This window comes from Stenella coeruleoalba, assembly GCF_951394435.1.
Source record: "Stenella coeruleoalba genome assembly, chromosome: 11".
Lineage (NCBI taxonomy): Eukaryota > Metazoa > Chordata > Mammalia > Artiodactyla > Delphinidae > Stenella > Stenella coeruleoalba.
In genome coordinates, this window is record NC_137157.1 from 81,507,254 (window position 1) to 81,532,185 (window position 24,932).

Here is a 24,932-nt window from a genome sequence, read left to right on the forward strand (position 1 = left end):
CACCTCTGAAATTGAGATGCATCGTATGATCAATGGCAATCTATGACATTGGTGTTGCCTGGATTGAATTTCTTATATAAACATTTATTTCCAACAGTTACCTAGGGCCACTACCAACCTGAGACCACTTTAAATTTAATTATCTTTCTGAGTTCTTTTTACAGTACATTGATGGTGTGAATGCAGACCTCATACCTATGTGAGTAATGGCTGTGGTTCAAAATCTCAGGGGAGAGTTTTCTTTTCTCTCTTACCAGGCTAAGGTTGAAAAATTCAAGTTGTCCCTTGGGGATCCCAGCTTTATGCCAGGGTCTTTTATTAGATTCGCTATCTTGGATTTTTTTCTTGGTGGTAGATAAAATAATGGTATATCTTATAGCCAAAAGAATTGAAGAAATTTGATATTGGAATTGAAAAGGTTCGCCAGGGACAAACATTCTTCCCAGTTTCTGACCTATGAACAGCAACACTGCCTTCTTCAGATCTTCACTTGTCTTTCAGAGTCTGCCAACACCTCCCAGAAAGAACCGGGTAATCACCCTCCGGATGAATGATTCACTGTGCAATTTGCAGGTAGAATGTGATTTGTTAATTTGTAATTTCATCAAGATGTAATTTGTGAGTAAAGATGGTGATAAAGCTATAATTACCACTGTGGTGAATCCGTTCATTGCTTTTGCAGATACTTATAAGGTATCTATTCTGTCCACTGGAGAAGGAGCAAAGATGCCCAAGAAATGGCCCCTGACCTCGGGGAGCTTAGAGTCTATTATGATTGGATAAGGCATGTGCTAAACAACTGTAATGTAATGTAATGTATGTAATGTAATGTAATGTAATGTAGAATGTGATAATACCATGGGAAAGAAATGGAAAACCTGTCCCATGGATATTCAGGAGAGAAAGAAATCATTTTTAGTTTGGGAGAATGAAAAAATACTTTATGGAAGATATGGGTAATAAATATTAAGAATAAAAATAATAATGACCATTTATTATTTTATTAAAAATAATAACCATTTAAAATGCTTTACTTACATTATTTCATGTAGTCCTCTATGAAATAGATGTTAATTCCATTTTACGGCTGAGAAAACTAGTTTTGAAGACTGAATAGGTTTTTAGAGGCAAAAGCAGTGTTGGGAAGGGTGATACTTATCAGTGGGAATAGTCAGAACAAAGGCATGGATGTGGGAAAGCCAGGGGCACATACAAAGATACTACATAGATCAATTTGATTGGAGCATCAGATGAGTAAAGGCAAGTGATAAGAGAGATAAAACTGAGTATTTTGTTTTAGCTGGGTAATGGAGGAATCGATGAGAGTTGTCATGGAGATAGAATAAAATAAACTGATAGATGATTTATTGAATTCTAACAAAGGAGGAATATTTGTCAAAGATGAGGAAGTGATCCAGAGATTGAGTGTCTGGGTGAAAGTAATACTAGAAGAAATAGTGAGCACAAGAGAATACGGGACATCAAGGTCCTGTCCCAATGAGTTCAATTATAAATGTCCTAATACTGTCTGTGCCAATAGAGTAAGAGCTTAGGGGGGAGGGCTAAGCAAGGTGTGGGATGTAATCAGTGGTGGTAGGGTTTATAAAGTCCTGAACCTCAAGGCTAATGTCCATGGAAGGATAATCTTAACCAGAGTGCTTCAAACTCAAATCCGGTTCAGGGAGGTACCATGATGGACCAAAAGTGATCTTCATAGCATGGACCTTGGTGACTCATGAAGTAGGAGAAGACTGACTCTCATCAGGGAAGACTTTCAGTGCCCAACGAGAGAAGCTGAGAGCAAAATTGAGCCACAAGGAAAAGGACTCATTTATGCTAAAAGGGTTGATGAAAGCCACTTCTGCCCCGCTTCTAGTTACCAATCTCCTAGTGTACAAGGTTGACCTTTAACGAGGATACTCTGCATTCTAACATCTGGTAAACTGGCATAAAAATTGGACATCAGAGACCTAAGCAGAAGGACCAGCCAAAAAGCCTTCTGGCTGGGGCTTGTGGTCTTTCAATGAAAGACTGAAATGTTATGCTCTCCACCTATTTATGGATCTGTTAATTTCAAAGCACCCTGACTTCAGGCAGGAGGAAGTCAAGAATTACATTATTTCTAGACCTTGTTTGTTCACAGGGAAGGTAGCTGGTATCTCCTGCCAGCCTGAGTTCTCATTAACTCTAGGACTGGGTTGAGCTCTATTTCCATCCGGGAGGTCCTTAACAATTAGGGACAACTGAGTAGGGTTGGAAAAATCTGAAACTTGCAGTAGGCAGTTGACATTGCTGGATTAGTTTAAGAGGAGAGCATAAACTAGAGATTTTAGAGTCATAAAGATACAATGGTTGCAGGTATATAAAAAAAAAAGGTGAAATTGTTGAAGGAAATAGGAAAGGGAAAAAGCAAAGAGAGGGAGGGCCAAAGACTGACACAAGGTGATCCTCTGAACTTGGAGAAAAAGAGGAGGAAGGGGAGTTGGACAAGAATTTGGAGGAAAAGAGGCCAAGAGAGAATGACATCATATAGAAACAGAGCAGGATTAAAGCCGCTAGATGGGTCTACTAGGAGGTCATTGTGATCCCTAAGAGCAGGCATGATTTATCCATGAAGGAACAAATCATATCACAGTGGATTTAACGTGAGTAAGCAGTAAGGAAATGAAAGCAATATAGCTTTTTCCCCCAAGAGATATTTGGCTGTGGAAGGAAAGAGGGAGGGAGGGAGGGAAGGAGAAATATGCTAGCATAGTAGCTCAGAGTTGAGAGAAGTTTTTCTTTTTGATTTTCAAATCTTTGAAATTTTGTCTTTGAAAATAATTTTCTCAAATTTTCATTGTCTTCCTGCTTCTATTTCATGCCATGGGATTAGATTCATAGGGTCCCGGATTCAGTCCCTGCTGCCATGTACTAGCTTTACCTTTTCCATTAAGCACAAGCTGTATGATTTTGACAAGTTACTTAATAATACATGTTTCATGTGCAGATGAACCGTTTCACTTTGTTTACTTTGTGATCCTTCTTCCCAGGAGAAGATCTGAATAAATCAGTTGTCATCATTCAGTACAGAACAATACTTCTTTGGTGGGCCAAATGGCCCACCAAAACCTTCTCAGAGGCGCTAAAATATGTGTACAAGGTTTTTACAAGAAAAACGATGATGAATCTAGAATAGTAACACCACCTTATACGTGTATTATTCTTTATACATTTACAAAGACCTTTCACAGGTATTTTCTTATTAAATTTGCATAACACACTGTGAAAGAAGGAGGAGAAGAGTGAAGTAGCCATAAAAAAGCTAGATAATGAGGCCAAATAAAAATTTCCAAGTAACAAAATAAATTTGAATCTCATCTTAAATTTGTCATAGAACATACGGGCTATAGGACCAGCTCTTTTGTCTAAGCACAATACTAAAGAGAATATTTCTTTTATTGACTGACGACACCAATATAGCAAATAGATGAACGAAAAGGCATAGAAATATTTTATTTAAACAATATGAGGATAAGGATTTAGTAAGGGCTGCCCAGGTACTTTGGACTAATTCTCCTACTGAAAACAAATAGAAAAGCTGAGAGAATGTAACAGAACTAAAGACACCAGAAAACTATCAAGTCAGTCAAGCATCATGATTCCAAGACCCAGAAGAATGAAAAGACCCAGAAAGATAACCCATCTTTACAGCCATATTTGCCCTAAATTTGTCAGGTTATTTAGGAAGAATTGGTTGAGAAAATGAACAGAGATTTTACAGATTTATGGATATGGCGGACAAAAGTTGAAGTTCAAGGTCCAACAAAGAGTAGAAGCACTGGTAACACCTCCCTCCAGACTTCTGGTTGGAACCTTGAAAGTCAAACCGTTGGAACCTTAAAAGTCAAACCCTAGGAGTAAGAATAAACCAGACATAGATTGGCCTTCACAGAAACTGAAACCCAGCTTCAAATTATCTTAACCCCTGACTGAACTGATTTAGTTAATATGGACTTTCTAGTTTCCCTAGCTGCCTAATAGATACTCTCTAAAGGAATGTATCACTTTAGGCCTAAATTACATCTATAATTTTTTCATAAACTATGTTTGTTACTCAATGAAAAATACTCAAGGGCTTCCGTGGTAGCACAGTGGTTAAGAATCCGTCTGCCAATGCAGGGAACACGGGTTCGAGCCCTAGTCCGGGAAGATCCCACATGCCGCGGAGCAAGTAAGCCCACAAGCCACAACTACTGAGCCCGTGTGCCACAACTACTGAAGCCCACCTGCCTAGAGCCCGTGCTCCACAACAAGAGAAGCCACTGCAATGAGAAGACCACGCACCACAACGAAGAGTAGACCCCTCTTGCCGCAGCTAGGAAAAGCCTGCGTGCAGCAACGAAGACCCAGTGCAGCCAAAAATAAATAAATAAATAAAATAAATTTATTTAAAAAAATAAGAATACTCAAAAATATGAGGAAACAAGACAGGTGCCTGAACACAGCCAGAAATAATAGATATAAGGAACTTATACTACTCAATAGCAAAAATATATATATAAAATAATCTGGTAAAAAAAATGGGCAAAGGACCTGAATAAACATTTTCCCAAAGAAGACATACAGATGGCCAATAGGTACATGAAGAGGTGCTCAACATCACTAATTATCAGACAAATGCAAATCAAAATCACAATGAGATGTCACCTCACACCGGCTAGGATGACTTTCATCAAAAAGACAAGCAATAACAAGTGTTGGTGAAGATGTAGGGAAAAGGGAATCCTTGTGCACTTCTGGTAGAAATGTAAAATACAGACAAAATTTGCAAAAAAATGATGAATTTTCATATACTTCTCTCTGTAATTTTTATTATCAGTAGGGAAAATTGGTAAGGCTAAAAATAATTTGAACAACACAATTATTGCAATTAGTCTAATTGAGACATATAAAACACTGTACTCAGCAAATTCAAAGTATGCACTCTTTTCAAAAATACAGAAACATTTTTACAAAAATGGACCGTATGCTTGCCATGAGGTAAACTCAACAAAATTTCAAAGAGCTTAAATTATTCAGAGTATGTACTCTGAGCACAGAGGAATTTAGTTAAAAATCACTAACAAAAAAATAACCTGAAAATCTTCATATGTTTGGAAATTAAGCAATAGCTATCTAAAAGATTATGTAAATTTTAAAAATATATTTAAACAAATGTTAATTAAAATACTACATAGTAAAATTTATGAAATAAAGCTAAAGCCATGCTTAGTGGGAAATGCCATTAAGCCTTAACTGCCTATATTAGAAAATAAAAATAGGCTGTAATTATCTAAATAGCCATCTCAAGTATTCACAAAAATAATAGCAAACTGAACCCAAAGAAAGTTTTAGAACGTATAATAAAAAGGATCCAAAGCCAGTGCTTGGTTCTTTAAAAAGACTGATTAAATTAACAAAGAGGAAAATATATAGAAGAGGCAAATAACCAATATCAGTAATGAAAAGGGAGAAAACATCACAGATTCCTTTTGAAAAAATTTTGGTAAAAACACAGCCTACCAGAAATCAACAAAGAAGAAACAGAAAATATAATCAGTCCTAAAACTGTAATTGAATTTTTCAAACTAAAATTGAATTTTAAAACTGCCCAGAAAGTAAAGTCCAGAACCAGAATGTTTCACCAGTAAATTCTGCCCCAGATATAAAGAAGTAATAATGCCAATCTTGCACAATTTCTTTCAGATAATGGAAAAAGAGAAAACACTTACCAACTTGTTTTATGAAACCAACATGATCTTTCATTCTTTCTTTTTTTTAATTTTTTACGAGGTAATGGCTATAATTCCCTGTGCTGTTCAATATATTTTTGTTGCTTATCTATTTTATACATAGCAGTTTTTAATCTCTATATCCCATCCCCCTAACTTGCCCCTTCCTCTTCCCTCTCCCCACCGGTAACCACTAGTTTTTTTCCTGTATCTGTGAGTCTGTTTTCTGTTTTACTACATACATTCCTTTGTATTATTTTTTAGATTCCACATATAAGTAATATCATACACTATTTGTCTTTCTCTCTCTTTTTTCACTAAGCACAATATTCTCCACATCCATGCATATTGCTGCAAATGACAGAATTTCATTTTTTTATGGCTGAGTAATATTCTATTGTGTATATATACCACATCTTCTTTATCTATTCATCTGTTCCTGTACACTTGAGTTACTTCCATATCTTGGCTATTGTAAATAGTGCTGCTATGAACATTGGGGTGCATATATCCTTACAAATCAATATTTTCATTTTTTTCCAGATATGTACCCAGGAGTGGAATTGCTGGATCATATGGTAGTTCTATTTTTAGTTTTTTGACCATAACGTTTTCCACAGTGGCTGCACCAATTTACATTCCCACCAACAGTGTACAAGTGTTCCCTTTTCTCCACATCCTTCCCAACATTTCTTATCTGTAGACATTTTGATGATAACCATTCTGACAGGTGTGAGGCAATAGCTCATTGTTGATTTGATTTGCATTTCTCTAATAATTAGCAATGTTGAACATCTTTTCACGGGGCTGTTAGCCATCTCTATGTGTTCTTTGGGAAAATATCTATTCAGGTCTTCTGCCCATCCCTTATTGTGTTATTTGTTTTTTTGATATTGAATTGTATGAGCTGTTTATATATTTTGGATATAAACACCTTGTTGGTTGTCATCTGTGGATATTTTCTCCCATTCTGTAGGTTGTATTTTCATTTTGTTGATGGCTTCCTTTGCTGTGCAAAAGTTTTTAAGTTTAATTAGGTTCCATTTATTTATTTTTGCTTTTATTTCAGAGCCCAGCATAATCTTCATACCCAAACCTGACAAGAATATTACCAGAAAGCAAGATTAGAGATAATCCATTCTTTCCAAATTGATCTGTAGATTCAGTGCAATCCCAAACAAAATATAAGCTGGCATTTTTTTTTTAATTGACAAGATGATTCTAAAAATTCACATGGAAATCAAAGAACCTAGAAGTCATGATAGTATTGAACAAATTTTTTGAAAGACCTATATACTATACTATAAAATTACCCTAATTATGACAGTACAGTAATGGCACAAGGATAGACAAATAAATTAATAGAACATAATAGAGACCCAAACACATATGGCCACATGATTTACAACTGAGGTACTATTGTCTTTCAATGGGAGGGATGCTGTCTTCTCAGTAAAGAGTGCAGGGTCTACTGGATAACTCTGTGAATAAAAGAACTAAACCTTGAATCCTTCTGCGTATTATGCACAATAATTAATTTAAGGTGGTTCATAAATATTAAAGGTACAAAAGTAAAACTTCCAGGAGAAAAAATAGTCTAATATTTCCATGGCCTCAATTTAAATAAATATTTCTTACATAGGACACAAAGTCATTAAGAGAAAAGATTGATAAATTGGACTTCATTAAAATCAAGAATCTCTAGTCATAAAATGCACCTTTCAGAGAGTAAAAAGACAAATTACAATTTGAGAGAATATATTTGTAATACATAAATCCAGCAAAGAACTTTGATCTGGATTAAATAAATAACTCTTATAAATCCAAAAACAAAAGGAAAAGAAAAACATACACACACATTCTTACATACAAACAGAAGCAAGAAACTCCTGAAATATCCAGTAATTAATATAATTATTGAGCCATTAGGAACAAGTAAATGGCTAGATAATGCATACTGAGAATATATTCTACTCCTTGGCCTGGTTCACAGCCCTACCTGATCTGGTCTCCCCTATCTATCTGACTCTACCTAGGACTGCACACCCAGGCCATCTCTCTGCCTCAGCCATTAATATGCCTACCCCATGTCTACCCCTGGATTTTGATGCGCGCCAGAAAAGTACATTCAACACTGTCTAGTCACAACAGACAATTAATATGTATTTGTTGAGTGAACACATACATGAAAATATAAGATAATAAATGCCTTCCTTCCTGTTCTCTGCTTTTCCAAATCCTATCTATCCTTTGAGGTCCACACATATCTCATCTCTTCTGTGAAGTCTTTTCTAACCACAACAGCAAAAGTACTAATTCTTCCCTGAGTTCTTCTAGTTCTTAACAGAACTATCCTTTGATTTTTATCACATTCTGTCATGCATTATTTTTTCATATTCACAGATACTACTGCCCCATCAAAAGGATAAATTTCAGAAGAGCAAGGAACATGGCTGTCACCTATTTATATCATTATAGACTGTTTGTCCAATAGTCTTTTTTTTTTTTTTTTTGCGGTACGCAGGCCTCTCATTGCTGTGGCCTCTCGTTGCGGAGCACAGGCTCCGGACGCGCAGGCTCAGCGGCCACGGCTCACGGGCCCAGCCGCTGCGCAGCATGTGGGATCTTGTCGGACCGGGGCACGAACCTGCGTCCCTTGCATCGGCAGACGGACTCTCAACCACTGCGCCACCAGGGAAGCCCTGTCCAATAGTCTTTTAAACAGTGGTGCTCTGTATTTTTCAGAGAATGATGGAGTATAATGATGAAGAATACAATCTCTAAAGTCAGACAGACCAGAACTCTGGCCCTGGTTCTGCCACTTCATAGCTGTGTGACTCTGGGCAATTATCTGACTGCTATAAGGTCAGTTTCATCATCTGTGAAAGACGGATAATTACACATCCTTAAAAGGATGAAATGAAATAATATACATAGAGTACTTAACACAAATAGGAAATGTATGTTAAATGATAGCTAGTAGTAGTAGTATTCACTATTGATTATGGCTCTGAATTGTAAAAGCATTTACTCAGAAAATAAGGGAGAAACAAACATGAACACAGAACAATAACAACAAAACTAAGGATAATAGAACAGCCAATGAAAATCTCCAGTGTATAAAAATGTCCAGCTTGTCTTTCTTCTCCTACAAACTAATCTACATGTGGCCAAAGGTCAGAGAGTTCCATTCCCTCACACTGCATGAATTTTCTCATTCCATCTCAGATGTCTGGTTTCTCACCTCTTTCTAACAGGCAGGGTCTCAAACAAGTGACACAGGATAATTTCAGGCACAGTATTATCCACGCTGATCATTTATTTTCTGTTCCTAGTGAAGGTTAGAGGTGTCCTTAACGTGAACCTCGGGGTCCTTAATATCCTTAGGAGCCTCTCAATTTCTTCTGTTCTCTCATTTGCACATGAGGAGAAAAGCTGCTAGCCAACTTAAATTTAATTTACCAGTTTAAATTTGCTTGTACTTCAAACTGTCGGGAGAATAATGAAAGCAGCTTCATTTATGTAGACAGAACTATCAGGGGGGTTCTCAAGAGTAACGAATCCGCCCTTAGTGAACTGTACCCCTCATGGCCACCTATTGCCATCATCAGTCATGAATAATGCTGGCAGTAGCTACAACTGATCAAATCTGTTACGTGTGCCCTAACCAGGGAAGAAGGGTTGAGGCAGGGTTGAGGCCCCTCCTCGCCTGGGTGTGCTTCCACAGTGAGCTGGGCCAGGCTCCATTCAGTCGTATATTTGTGCCTGATGCCATGGGTAGGGCTCACATTCAGGCTTCTAATAACTCTCTTTCACACTCCTTTAATCCACTGCTGCTCGTACTTGTTCCCACGGGGCACTAGTGTTCCATAAGCTGTAGAGAGGGAGCGTTCGACTGTAATATGGAGTAATGATCGCCTTTACCCTGTGTGCAAAAGAAAAAAAGTTAATGGATCGCATGTTCTCAATTGAAATTGTTCTCCAATCCTTTTCTACAAGTCTTTGGCTCCAGACACCACTTTCCTGCTTAAGGTTGCCAGTCGATGAGAGAAGAAACTGAAACTGCAAATTCATATCCACAGGAAAACTCAAAACCAATCGTTTATTCTTGGCTCAGCAGTTTGTTGGGTGTTTTATTTTGTTTTAAAACGTGTGAGCCGGTGGTTATGCGTTTACATGGTATCCAAATAATATGAAGTGCATTTCTTGTTGCTAGTAAAAATATATAAAAACGGTGTGTAGATGAAGTAAAAAATATATTGAATATATTGTATTTTTTAAAGTATTTTACAGGAAAATGGTGTTCTGCAAGTAAGAGCGTATGTTCTGGATCTCTGCCTTTCTGAAAAAGTCTGAGATGCCCTGTCTTAGAATAAGTATTTTATTCCTCTAAAGAACATGTGTAGAAATGATTCGTGGATAAAGGCTGAGCCTCAGTACATGTACCCTGTGTGTGAAGTAACCATGCAGTTATTTATGAACCATTGCTAAAACTGGTACATATGTCCGAGGATTCAAACCACTGTTTGATGTTTAGTATCACGTATGCAGACATTCTTAGTGCTGTTTGGCAATAGAATTTTGTGATTGGGAAGAGCCATGAAGGTATTTGAGCAAGCTATCTGAAACTCGAACCTCCCAATAAGTGGTCCTTTATCCTCTCTGTGAACACGTCCTGTAGGACCTTCACATGACCCTGACGTCAAGGTGAAATAATAGCATCTCTGTTCAAGGCTGTGTTATTTACACGTGGTTCTGTGTGAAGGAAATGAAGAAATACAGTATATTTTTAGACTAGTAAGATGCTTCACAATAGGAATTTATACTATAATATGGGTGCAAATGTGAAACTGTATTCCTATATATACAAACTCTTTGAATCTTAGTGGAACATGTCATGTTTTAAATTGTAATCTTCAACTGCATATTACTCAGTTTGGAAATTTCCACCCATGGCCTGAGAGAGGAAGAAAATTCTCTTTATATATACAACCTTCATTCACACAAGACATTTTATTTATATTACTGATTTAATAAAAAAAAATCCCCTACTGTGCAAATGTTCTCCATATGTGGAGACAGAGGTCCAGGATGCATAAAGCCAGTTCTTTGTGTTTTTCAACTTTTAAAAAATTATGGACATAAAATATTTTGGGGTTTTTTTGATTACTGAATATGTTGGTATTTTGCCACTTTTAATTTTTTCTTAATCAAGGTAAAAGCTCATAATATAAAACTCAGTTTTCATCATCTTATTTTGCCCTATATCTACTCTTATGGGGCTTCAATTTCTCATGCAAAATTCTGGTGTGTTCCCAATAGAGGATAAGGCCAAAGAGAAATGACACAGAGTCCGGAAGTTGGGAGAGAGTGATCTGAGACCAGTGCGAAGAGAAAGAAAGAGACAAAGCTGGTTCGGGAGTAGGTAAATGGTTAGGCAGTTACCGTGGAAGGAGCTAGGAAGACATTGGACAGGAATTACAGCAGAGAAACAGGGAATATAGTGAAGGGGATTTTTTTTTTTTCTTTCGGTACGCGGGCCTCTCACTGTTGTAGCCTCTCCCGTTGCGGAGCACAGGCTCCGGACGCGCAGGCTCATTGGCCATGGCTCACGGGCCCAGCCGCTCCGCGGCATGTGGGATCTTCCCGGACCGGAGCACGAACCCGTGTGCCCTGCATCGGCAGGCGGACTCTCAACCACTGCGGCACCAGGGAAGCCTCTTTTTTTTGCGGTACGCGGGCCTCTCACTGTTGTGGCCTCTCCCGTTGCGGAGCACAGGCTCCGGACGCGCAGGCTCAGCGGCCATGGCTCACGGGCCCAGCCGCTCCGCGGCATGTGGGATCCTCCCTGACCCGGGCATGCGACTGTGACCCCTGCATCAGCAGGCGGGCTCTCAACCACTGCGCCAGCAGGGAAGCCCCCTTTTTATTGCGGTACGCGGACCTCTCACTGTTGTGGCCTCTCCCGTTGCGGAGCACAGGCTCCGGACGCGCAGGCTCAGCGGCCATGGCTCACGGGCCCAGCCGCTCCGCTGCATGTGGGATCCTCCCTGACCCGGGCATGAGCCTGTGACCCCTGCATCAGCAGGCGGGCTCTCAACCACTGCACCAGCAGGGAAGCCCCCTTTTTTTTGCGGTACGCGGACCTCTCACTGTTGTGGCCTCTCCCGTTGCGGAGCACAGGCTCCGGATGCGCAGGCTCAGCGGCCATGGCTCACGGGCCCAGCCGCTCCGCAGCATGTGGGATCCTCCCTGACCGGGGCATGAACCCATGTCCCCTGCATCGGCAGGCGGGCTCTCAACCACTGCGCCACCAGGGAAGCCCGTGAAGGGGATTTTGTAACAAATGGATGTGAGACCAAATCCCGGCTCTGCCATCTATTGACCATATAACCTTGGAAGAGGTATTCATCTCTCTGAACTTCCACTTCCTCATTTGGGAAAATGGGGAGACTCCCATCTTCCAGAGCTGAGGTGAAAGAACCTGTGTGAAGGCTACTGAACCTCATAAACAGTAAGTGTTTCTGCTTTTCTGCTCTCTGCTTTTCTGCTTTCAGCTCTATCTTGACTCTGTCCTTCCTGAATTAGAGACAGCCATGAAGATGATGCTATCAATGTGTGGAGTCTACACATTCCCAAATGATCCTCCGTTGTTTTTTTTAAAGAAGATGTTGGGGGTAGGAGTTTATTAACTAATTTATTTATTTTTGCTGTGTGGGGTCTTCGTTTCTGTGCGAGGGCTTTCTCTAGTTGTGGCAAGCGGGGGCCACCCCTCATCGCGGTGCGCGGGCCTCTCACTGTCGTGGCCTCTCTTGTTGCGGAGCACAGGCTCCAGATGCGCAGGCTCAGTAGTTGTGGCTCTCGGGCGTACTTGCTCCGCGGCATGTGGGATCCTCCCAGACCAGGGCTCGAACCCGTGTCCCCTGCATCAGCAGGCAGATTCTCAACCACTGCGCCACCAGGGAAGCCCTGATCCTCCCTTTTTACAACAGAGAATTTCAAACATTTATAGAAAAAATAAACAAACCCCCAGTACCCATTACCTAGCTTCAACTATTACAAGTCACTTCCATCATTTTCATCCACAACTCCATCCACTCCCTACCCTCTGTATTATTTTGAAGCAAATCTAGACATCATATCATTTTATCTCTAAATGTGTCAGTATGTATTTCTAAACAACAAGGAATCTTGTTTAAAAAATACAATCATAATACCATAATACACCATAAATATTTAACATTTATTCCTAATATCATTAAATACCCAGAGTACTTAAATTTCCAATGTCACGCACTTTTTACAGTTTGCTTGAATTAGGTTATAAATTATATCCACAAATGACAAAGGGTGTCTTTTAAATCTCTTGATCTATTAGCTAACGTGCTTTTCTGTTCTCTGTATTTTATGTAAGTTAGAGGATTCATCAGATTCAGGTTGATTTTGTTATTGTTGCTACGGTTATTACCTATAACAGCCACATGAATACACCAAGTGGTATTGCCATTGATGATGTAATTTTTCCAAACTGATGAAAAATTATTGGAAAAGGTCTGAACAAACCAATCTATAACCTTCCCTCAATGTAAGTAATTGTGTACAAAATAATTAAAAGTGTACAAAAATATTTTGCATTTATATGTAATATGGAGCTAGGCTTTAGGCTCAAATAATTATAAACTATTTTTCATCTACATGAATGTCTGGCAAGTCATGTGGTATGTGGGAAAATTCTTTGCCAAGTAGGATTATCTGCCACATTTCAGAAAATCTAGCATTTCTGGATCCTGTCTGCTAAATGCCAGTTAGCACCCCACCAAATCTTTATGACTACTATTAATGTCCCTTCATATTTACAAAATTCCCGCTATGATTCACTTCAACTCCTTTTGAAAACCACTGGCTTAGTTTGAGAAGCAGTAAAAGAGGAAATTGATTTTAATTGCATATATGCTCTAATTTGGAGAAGGGAAATAAGGAAAATATCCTGTGTGGGAAATAACTATTGAAACGTTCACAATTTCAAAGCTTTTCAAAGTTTTTCTCAGTTGACAGAATTTTGTTTCTCCAAACTATGCTGGAAAATGTGGATAGGTGCTCTGATAAAACAAATGAGGTCATAATGACATCATGCTAACATATGTGGTTCAAGTACAGAAATTTTTACAGCTAGGAAACCATCCAGACAGGTAGATTTAGGGAAACTGGGACAGTGGCACGAAATAATAAATCCATTTTTAATTCTTTTCTAAACATAAGTGTAAATTTATAAATCTCTTTATGCTGTATTTATGCAATTGGCCTATAATGCTGATAAGGAATTTCTCTTTATCTCTGAGATGCAGAAAATAGTCAAATGTTTACTCTCCTCTCGTTTACTTGCCTCATTATGTGATATACTTCTTGCCTTTTTCTTTTATTAAAAGAGTTACTTTCTTCATTGTCCTTTGTATTTAAATACTGTTCATCATTCCAAGATGGAAGCCATTTTCCTTTTTTTTTAAGATATACATCTATATATTTTATGTTTTTTTTTAACATCTTTATTGGAGTATAATTGCTTTACAATGGTGTGTTAGTTTCTGCTTTATAACAAAGTGAATCAGCCATACATATACATATATCCCCATATCCCCTCCCTCTTGCCTCTCCCTCCCACCCTGCCTATCCCACCCCTATAGGTGATCACAAAGCACCGAGCTGATCTCCCTATGCTACGTGGCTGTTTCCCACTAGCTATCAGTTTTACATTTGGTAGTGTATATATGTCCATGCCACTCTCTCACTTCGTCCCGGCTTACCCTTCCCCCTCCCCGTGTCCTCAAGTCCATTCTCTAGTAGGTCTGCGTCTTTACTCCTGTCCTGCCCTTAGGTTCTTCATGACCATTTTTTTTTTTTAGATTCCATATATATGTGTTAGCATATGGTATTTGTTTTTCTCTATATGACTTACTTCACTCTGTATTACAGACTCTAGGTCCATCCACCTCACTGCAAATAACTCGATTTCATTTCTTTTTATGGCTGAGTAATATTCCATTGTATATGTATGCCACACCTTCTTTATCCATTCATCTGTCGATGGACACTTAGGTTGCTTCCATGTCCTGGCTATTGTAAATATAGCTGCAATGAACATTGTGGTACATGACTCTTTTTGAGTTATGGTTTTCTCAGGGTATATGCCCAGTAGAGGGATTGCTGTGTCATATGGTAGATCTATGTTTAGTTTTTTGGAAGCCTTTTCTAATCTAAATTGGAAGATATTTTATCATTATTCCTTGAAGTGGGAATTATTTGTTCATAGTAACTTGCTGGTTCCTGGTACACAGTAGATGCTTATTTAAATATTTATTGAATGAACTTACTCATCCAGTAATCATCATCATTCTATATCTTATTACTGTGTACGATCATTTACTTTCATACGGGTTAATTTTATTCCCATGCCATTATTATCATGACACAAGATAGAATCTGAATTAAGTGATTTCTTCTAAATCATATTGCTGGTGTAACTAGAAGAATTTAGAACTCCTGGCTTTGATTTCACTGTTTCTACCAATAGGTTTCTTTTCGCCTTAAAATATACAAGGTTTCTGTTCCTGCTGCCTAGCTGTTGCCATGTGCTCAAAGAGCATTTGTCAAAACAAAACAAACAAAAAGACAAAAAACAGTGATTAACTCCCCCAATATTTGCATACTAGCCTTAATCCTAAGAAATCCAAAATAGGATATCAAACATTTTGATGGCAAAGTTTGTCTGGTAGGATAAACAGCTCTCTTAAAGGCAAGTTACTCTTATTTGATGTCTGCAAACTGCAAAGCAGGTGCAGCATTAACATAGTAATTGTTCAGAGACTGGAACTTTGTAACTATGGAGACATTACTTCACAGTGTTCTAACAGGTGGTGTTGGCCAGATGTGAAAGTTGTAATCATAAAGGTAGCTTTGCTGGCTTACTGCACTGCCTCTTGAGTTGCTTCCAGTGAGTGCTACACACCTTCATCTTGATGTGTTCAATATTTTTAGCCAATATCAGTATTGGCTATATCAGTATTGGCTATATCAGTGCTTACATATTCATATTAGAATCCTGGTTCTGGCCCCAGCTTGGTTAAGAAATCATGAAGTCTGGCAGGTGCTTTAAGGTAGTTAGATTAACAAGTGAGGTCACTCAAAAAAGAAAATCTGCCTTGAAACTCAGCTCTATTCACTGACTAATGTCATGATTTGTTTTCCCAGAAAAGAAAAGAGACTTCTCTTCCAGCCAAGATGAAAGACACACAAGCCACTCAGGAAATTTCGGCGGTCCCGCAGAGTGAAGTCCATGAGCAGGAAAATAAAATGGAAAATCAAGCGCAGTAAGAAAGGCACAAATGAGTTTTAGAAGTTGAGGTTGGAGTATTTGACCTCTTTGTTTCAAAACAGCTTATAAAAAGTTAGAACTAGAATCGAGTCTACAAATTTCCTAAAATTAATTAATGATAACATACAATTTCCCCAACCACTGTTTTATAAGGTATAGTCTTTGAGTAATGTAAAAATTCACCTAGACAGATCTCCACCATATCAGACCTGGTTGAGATTCCAAAGCTCATATCTAGCACGTTAATTGTTTCTTTAAGGTAATTGGCAGACAGTTTCTTTAAAACTACTTTCTTAACCTGGGGACAGAGAACTGCTAGAGAATTTTGGTTTGGGAAATGTCTGTGAGGATGTTAAATAAAAGCTACAGCTCTCTTTTTACTACTAATGTAAATCATTCTATCAAATAAAGCATTAGCATTGGTTTTCCAATGTTTTCTAGAAAATGACCTCTAATATTGAACATACACAGTTTAAGGCTAATGTTACTTTAGATCTAGATGCCCTGTGTTTACTGATCAGTTCAAGTCTATTTTTTTTTTTTTTTTTTTTTTTTTTTTTTGTGGTACGTGGGCCTCTCACTGTTGTGGCCTCTCCCACTGTGGAGCACAGGCTCCAGACGCGCAGGTTCAGCAGCCATGGCTCACAGGCCCAGCCGCTCCACGGCATGTGGGATCTTCCCAGACCGGGGCACGAACCCGGGTGCCCTGCATCGGCAGGCGGACTCTCAACCACTGCGCCACCAGGGAAGCCCTCAAGTCTATTTCTTTAAAGTGTTTTTATTAGTTATCTGTTTTACACATATTAGTGTATATATGTCAATCCCAATCTCCCAATTCATCCCACCACCACCACAATCCCCACCCCCCGCTTTCCCCCCTGGGTGTCCATGCATTTGTTCTCTACATCTGTGTTTCTATTTCTGCCTTGCAAACCAGTTCATCTGTACCATTTTTCTAGATTCCACATATATGCGTTAATATACAATATTTGTTTTTCTCTTTCTGACTTACTTCACTCTATATGACAGTCTCTAGGTCCAACCACGTCTCTACAAATGACTGAATTTCGTTCCTTTTTATGGCTGAGTAATATTCTATTGTATATGTGTGCCACATCTTCTTTACCCATTCATCTGTCGACGGGCATTTAGGTTGTTTCCATGACCTGGCTATTGTAAATAGTTGTGCATTGAACATTGGGGTGCATATGTCTTTTTGAATTATGGTTTTCTCTGGGTATATGCCCAGTAGTGGGATTGCTGGGTTGTATGGTAATTATAATTTTAGTTTTTTAAGGACCCTCCATACTGTTCTCCATAGTGGCTGTATCAGTTTACATTCCCACCAACAGTGCAAGAGTGTTCCCTTTTCTCCACACCCTCTCCAGCATCTGTGGTTTGTAAATTTTCTGGTGATACCCATTCTAACCAGTGAGAGGTGATACCTCATTGTAGTTCTGATTTGCATTTCTCTAATAATTAGTGATGTTGAGCAGCTTTTCATGTGCCTATTGGCCATCTGTATGTCTTCTTTGGAGAAATGTCTATTTAGGCCTCCTGTCCATTTTTTGACTGGGTTGTTTGTTGTTTTTAATATTGGGCTCCATGAGCTGTTTATATATTTTGGAGATTAATCCTCTGTCTGTTGATATGTTTGCAAATATTTTCTCCCACTCTGAGGCTTGGCTTTTCGTCTTATTTATAGTTTCCTTTGCTGTCCGAAAGCTTTTAAGTTTCATTAGGTCCCATTTGTTTATTTTTGCTTTCATTTCCATTACTCTAGGAGGTGGGTCAAAAAAGATCTTGGTGTGATTTATGTCAAAGAGTGTTCTTCCTATGTTGTCCTCTAAGAGTTTTATAGTGTCTGATCTTACATTTAGGTCTTTAATCCATTTGGAGTTTGTTTTGTGTATGGTGTTAGGGAGTGTTATAATTGCATTCTTTTACATGTAGCTGTCCAGTTTTCCCAGCACCACTTATTGAAGAGACCATCTTTTCTCCATTGTATATCCTTGCCTCTTTGTCATAGATTAGTTGACCATAGGTGTGTGGGTTTATCTCTGGGATTTCTACCCTGTTCTATTGATCTCTATTTGTGTTTTTCTGCCAGTACCATATTGTCTTGATTACTGTAGCTTTGTAGTATAGTCTGAAGTCAGGGAGACTGATACTTCCAGCTCCATTTTTTTTTTCTCAAGATTGCTTTAGCTATATGGGGTCTTTTGTGTCTAGAAGATGTTTTGTTCTAGTTCTGTAAAAAATGCCAGTGGTAGTTTGATAGGGATTGCATTGACTCTGAAGATTGCTTTGGGTAGTATAGTCATTTTCACTATATTGATCCTTCCAATCCACAAACATGGTATATCTCCATATGTTTGTGTAATCTTTGGTTTTTTCATCAGTGTCTTATAGTTTTCTCAGAACAGGTCTTTTACCACCTTAGGTAGGTTTATTCCTAGGTATTTTATTCTTTTTGTAGCAATGGTGAATGGGATTGTTTCCTTAATTTCTCTTTCTGATCTTTCGTTGTTAGTGTATAGGAATGCAAGATATTTCTTTGCATTAATTTTGTATCCTGCAACTTTACCAAATTCATTGATTAGCTCTAGTAGTTTTCTGGTGGCATCCTTAGGATTCTATTTATATAGTATCATGTCATCTGCAAACAGTGACAGTTTTACTTCTTCTTTCCAGTTTGTATTCTTTTTATTTCCTTTTCCTCTCTGATTTCCATGGCTAGGACTTCCAAAACACTGTTGAATAATAGTGGCAAGAGTGGATGTCCTTGTGTTGTTCCTGATCTTAGAGAAAATGCTTTCAGTTTTTCACCATTGAGAATGATGTTTGCTGTGGGTTTGTCATAAATGGCCTTTATTATATTGAGGTAGGTTCCCTCTATGCAAACTTTCTGGAGAGTTTTTATCATAAATCGGTGTTGAATTTTGTCAAAAGCTTTTTCTGCATCTATGGAGATGATCATATGGTTTTTATTCTTTGATTTGTTAATATGGTGTATCACATTGATTCATTTGAGTATATTGAAGGATCCTTGCCTCCCTTGGATAAATCCCACTAGACCATGGTGTATGATCCTGTTAATGTGTCATTGGACTCTGTTTGCTACTATTTTGCTGAGGATTTTTGCATCTATATTCATCAGTGATATTGGTCTGTAATTTTCTTTTTTGTAGTATATTTGTCTGGTTTCGGTATCAGAGTGATGGTGGCCTTGTAGAATGAGTTTGGGAGTGTTCCTTCTTCTGCAAATTTTGGAAGAGTTTGAGAAGCATTGGTGTTAGCTCTTCTCTAAATGTTTGACAAAATTCACCTGTGAAACCATCTGGTACTGGACTTTGGTTTGTTGGAAGATTTTTAATCACAGTTTCAATTTCATTACTTGTGATTTGTCTGTTCATATTTTTTTTTTCTTCCTGGTTTGGTCTTGGAAAATTATACCTTTCTAAGAATTTGTCCATTTCTTCCAGGTTGTCCATTTTATTGGCATAGAGTTGCTTGTAGTAGTCTCTTATGATATTTTGTATTTCTGTGGTGTCTGTTGTAACTTCTTTTTAATTTCTAATTTTATTGGTTTCAGTCCTCTCCCTCTGTTTCTTCATGAGTCTGGCTAAAGTTTTATCAATCTTGTTTATCTTCTCAGAGAACCAGCTTTTAGTTTTATTGATATTTGCTATTGTTTTCTTTGTTTCTATTTCACTTATTTCTGCTCTGATCTTTATGATTTCTTTCCTTCTACTAACTTTAGTTTTGTTTGTTCTTCTTTCTCTAGTTCCTTTAGGTGTAAGTTCAGATTGTTTATTTGAGATGTTTCTTGTTTCTTGCGGTAGGCTTTTATTGCTATAAACTTCCCTGTTAGAACTGCTTTTGCTGCATCCCATAGGTTTTGGATCATCGTGTTTTCATTGTCATTTGTCTCTAGGTATTTTTTGATTTCCTCTTTGATTTCTTCAGTGATCTCTTGGTTATTTAGTAATGTATTGTTTAGCCTCCATGTGTTTGTGTTGTTTACATTTTTTCCCTGTAATTGATTTCTAATCTCATAGCGTTTTGGTTGGAAAAGATGCTTGATATGATTTCAATTTTCTTAAATTTACCGAGGCTTGATTTGTGACCCAAGATGTGATTTATCCTGGAGAATGTTCCATGTGCACTTGAGAAGAAAGTGTCATCTGCTGTTTTTGGATGGAATGTCCTATAAATATCAATTAAATCTATCTGGTTTATTGTGTCATTTACAGCTTGTGTTTCCTTATTAATTTTCTCTTTGGATGATCTGTCCACTGGTGTAATGAAGTGTTAAAGTCCCCCACTAGTATTGTGTTACTGTCAGTTTCTTCTTTTATAGCTGGTAGAGTTTGCCTTATGTATTAGGGTGCTCCTATGTTGGGTGCATATATATTTATAACTTTTATATCTACTTCTTGGATTGATCCCTTGATCATTATGTGTGTCCTTCCTTGTCTCTTGTAACATTCTTTATTTTAAAGTCTATTTTATCTGATATGAGTATTGCTACTCCAGCTTTCTTTTGATTTCCATTTGCATGGAATATCTTTTTCCATCCCCTCAATTTCAGTCTGTATGTGTCCCTAGGTCTGAAGTGGGTCTCTTGTAGACAGCATATAGATGGGTCTTGGTTTTGTATCCATTCAGCAAGCCTGGGTCTTTTGGTTGGAACATTTAATCCATTCATATTTAAGGTAATTATCGCTATGTATGTTCCTATTACCATTTTCTTAATTGTTTTGGTTTTGTTTTTGTAGGTCCTTTTCTTCTCTTGTGTTTCCCACTTAGAGAAGTTCCTTTAGCATTTGTTGTAGAGCTGGCTTGGTGGTGCTGAATTCTCTTAGCTCTTGCTTGTTTGTAAAGCTTTTGATTTCTCTATCGAGTCTGAATTGAGATCCTCTCTGGGTATAGTAATCTTGGTTGTAAGTTCTTCCCTTTCATCACCTTAAATATATCATACCACTCCCTTCTGGCTTGCAGAGTTTCTGCTGATAAATCACCTATTAACCTTATGGGAGTTCCCTTGTATGTTATTTGTCATTTTTCCCTTGTTGCTTTTAATAATTTTTCTTTGTCTTTAATTTTTGTCAATTTGATTACTATGTGTCTCAGCATGTTTCTCCTTGGCTTTATCCTGCCTCAGACTCTCTGTGCTTCCTGGACTTGGGTGGTTATTTCTTTTCCCATGTTAGGGAAGTTTTCGACTATAATCTCTTCAAGTATTTTCTTGGTTCCTTTCTCTCACTCTTCTCTTTCTGGGACCCCTATAATGTGAATGTTGGTGCATTTAATGTTGTCCCAGAGGTCTCTTAGGCTGTCTTCATTTCTTTTCATTCTTTTTTCTTTATTCTGTTTAGTGGCAGTGAATTCCACCATTCTGTCCTCCAGGTCACTTATCCATTTTTCTGCCTCAGTTATTCTGCTATTGTTTACTTCTAGTGTATTTTTCATTTCAGTTATTGTATTGTTCATCTCTCTTTGTTCTTTAATTCTTCTAGGTGTTTGTTCTTTAATTCTTCTTGGTTTTTGTTAAACATTTCTTGCATCTTCTCGATCTTTGCCTCCATTCTTCTCTGTGGTCCTGGATCTTCTTCACTATCATTATTCTGAATTGTTTTTCTGGCAGGTTGCCTATCTCCACTTCATTTAGCTGTTTTTCTGGGGTTTTATCTTGTTCCTTCATCTGGTACATAGCCCTCTGCCTTTTCATCTTGTCTATCTTTCTGTGAATGTGGTTTTTGTTCCACAGGCTGCAGAACTGTAGTTCTTCTTGCTTTTGCTGTCTTCCCTCTGGTGGATGAGGCTATCTAAGAGGCTTGTGCAAGTTTCCTCATGGGAAGGACTGGTGGTGGGTAGAGCTGGGTGTTGTTCTGGTGGGCAGAGCTCAGTAAAATTTTAATCCCCTTGTCTGCTGATGGGTAGGGCTGTTGGTTCCCTTCCTGTTGGTTGTTTGGCCTGAGGCGACCCAGCACTGGAGCCTACCCAGGCTCTTTGGTGTGGCTAATGGTGGGCTTTGGGAGGGCTCATGGCAAGGAGTACTTCCCAGAACTTCTGCTGCCAGTGTCCTTGTCCCCATGGTGAGCCACAGCCAACCCCTGCCTCTGCAGGACACCCTCCAACACTAGCAGGTTGGTCTGCTTCAGTCTCCTATGGGGTCACTTCTCCTTCTCCCTGGGTCCTGATGTGCACACTACTTTGTGTGTGCCCTCCAAGGGCGGAGTCTCTGTTTCCCACAGTCCTGTCCAAGTCCTGCAATCAAATCCCACTAGCCTTCAATGTCTGATTCTCTGGGAATTCCTCCTCCCATTGCCAGACCCCCAGGTTGGGAAGCCTGACTTGGTGCTCAGAACCTTCACTCCAGAGGGTGGACTCCTGTGGTGTAATTGTTCTGCAGTTTGTGAGTCACCCACCCAGTGGTTATGGATTTTGATTTTATTGTGATTGCACCCCTCCTACTGTCTCATCGAGGCTTCTCCTTTGTCTTTGGATGTGGGGTATCTTTTTTGTTGAGTTCCAGTGTCTTCCTGTCAATGATTTTTCAGCAGTTAGTTATGAGTCCAGTGCTCTCGCAAGAGGGAGTGAGCTCACGTCCTTCTACTCTGCCATCTTGAACCAATCTCCCTCAAGTCTATTTTTTAAATATTTGTTCTTAGAGGTCATCTGAGAAATAACTGTTGTCAGTATTACCAATGCAGCGTTGAAATAACATTGAAATGCTGGAATTGAACTTTTATAACTGCCTCTGGTTTAGTGCTAATCAATTACAGAGGGAGCAAAATACCAAGTAAGGGCTTGGAAAATTCCACATGGGAAAGGGAAACCTCACTAAGCACTAGGAAGAAAATCTCTCATCTTCCAAAAGGAGTCTAATAGGTGGGTGAGTGCAGGGCTCAGACAATGGGCTACATCACGCTCATCTCTTCCTGAAATGTTTCAGCTCTTCCAACGGTGTGTGCTGCCATTAGAAATTTCTTATTCAACTACAAAAACAAGAATCCCCTGTGGCCCTAAACTGAAGTTCTTTGATCACAACATTTGCAAAGCTTATTGGGAATCTTTTGTGGAATTAAATTTATTTGGAAATGCTATTGTTTTACCAGTGGAAGAAAAAAATTCAGAGCTTATAAAATGAACATGCTGAAAAGATGTAGCCAGTTGTCTGTAATGAAACCCAGATGTAAGGAACTTTGAAAGAGAAAGGTCCTTTTCCTGCTTATTCTAGACAGTGTCAGGGAAAAATTATGTCATATGATCTGTCTCAGTTTAGACAGAGATGAAATATTTGTCATTTGACAATAGACCTCTGTAGTCTCCTTTTCGTTACCACCACAGTCATACTCAAGAGCATATCTTCATGGGTTAGAGGTTTTTGACAAAGATGAGTGGTTGGGTAGTCGGTAGAATGGCACGTGCTCAAGCTTGATAAGCTCTGGGCTAATAATAATGCCGTTTCCAAAGCCAATGCCATTTAATTATTTTTAAAAATTGCCTGAGATATCTGTGCCTTGTGAGAGGCACACTTAGAGAATTCTGATTTTGAATACAGAGCTCTCCAGATATAATATTTCTGATGAAGGAACTTACAAATTATAGAACAAAACGATTGTGAATACCTCCTGGTAAACAAAGAGATTGAGAGTAACATCAGCAAGATGGCAGATTAGGAAGCTTCAGGCCCTTGTTCCGTTATGGAAAGATTTGGAAAAACAAAAACAAAGAACAGAAGACTGGCTAAAATAACATTATAGGAACTCTGGAAAACAAAGAGATCAAAATAGAGACAGTGCTTGGAGGCAAAACACTTAGTTCCTGACTTATAGTGGATAGACGTTTGGCCCCCAGGAAGGCAGGGCTTGGGCTGGCCAAGTGTCTGGTTTTCAGAGAGCTAAAGGGTTGGACCCCAGGACTTTGTTCACAATTCAAGCATTAAACACACACACATTCACACACACATGGATTGCTTTGAAGTTACTAAGAAGAGCCTCAACGTGACTCATAAAATGCAGTTGTCATAAGCCTTTTCATGAGGTACTCCGTGAGAATATTGTTTTACTTGTAAAATAAGTGTACTGTAGTTTAGGGATTTTGTTTAAATGCTTGCACACTATACTTTTACATATATAAAAAAGAAAGAAAGGAAAATCTTTATTCATATAGTAGGATTTACTTACAAAAATAATACTTGGAAAGTAAGTCTTTCTTCGCCCTCTTTTGTGCTAGTCCCTTCAGCATTCACACATACACATACACAGATACACACAAACATACACATGTGAGCTGTATTTATAGTTATTAATTTGTAAAGTGCATTTGAAAGCACACATTAACTCTAGAATCTTTATAAATACAGGAAAATTAGTTAAGCAGCAGGAGAAATTAAAGGAAAAAGTATAGTAAACTATTACATATTAAACAGAAATGATAATCATGTTTTTCATGTTAATGGAAAGGGGAAATATAATAAGTGATAAAAGTGGGATATAAATGGTTTATAGAGTCTCAATTTTGAGTGAAAAAAATGCATTAGGGCTTCCCTGGTGGCGCAGTGGTTGAGAGTCCGCCTGCCGATGCAGGGGACACGGGTTCGTGCCCCGGTCTGGGATGATCCCACATGCTGCGGAGCGGCTGGGCCCGTGAGCCATGGCCGCTGAGCCTGCGCATCTGGAGCCTGTGCTCCGCAATGGGAGAGGCCACAACAGTGAGAGGCCCGCGTACCGCAAAAAAAAAAAAAACAATGCATTAAAAGGCCTGGAAGGAAAAAATATTGAATCACTATGTTGTACACC

The 24,932-nt window shown here is 38.6% G+C and overlaps 1 protein-coding gene across 14 annotated transcripts in view; it reads left to right on the forward strand.

Moving 5' to 3' along the window:
• The window catches only part of LMNTD1 (lamin tail domain containing 1), a 440,038-nt gene that overhangs the window by 369,915 nt on the left and 45,191 nt on the right, over window positions 1-24,932 (forward strand). For 13 of the 14 annotated variants that reach the window (XM_079936801.1, XM_079936802.1, XM_079936803.1 and 10 more), the window contains one exon: window positions 15,999-16,117. In XM_079936801.1, coding sequence (XP_079792927.1) covers window positions 16,029-16,117 — 89 coding nt within the window. In that variant the 5' untranslated portion in view covers window positions 15,999-16,028. Of the gene's footprint in view, window positions 1-11,945; window positions 12,268-15,998; window positions 16,118-24,932 lie in introns of those variants that run through there. The other variant, XM_079936799.1, reaches the window with a different exon arrangement.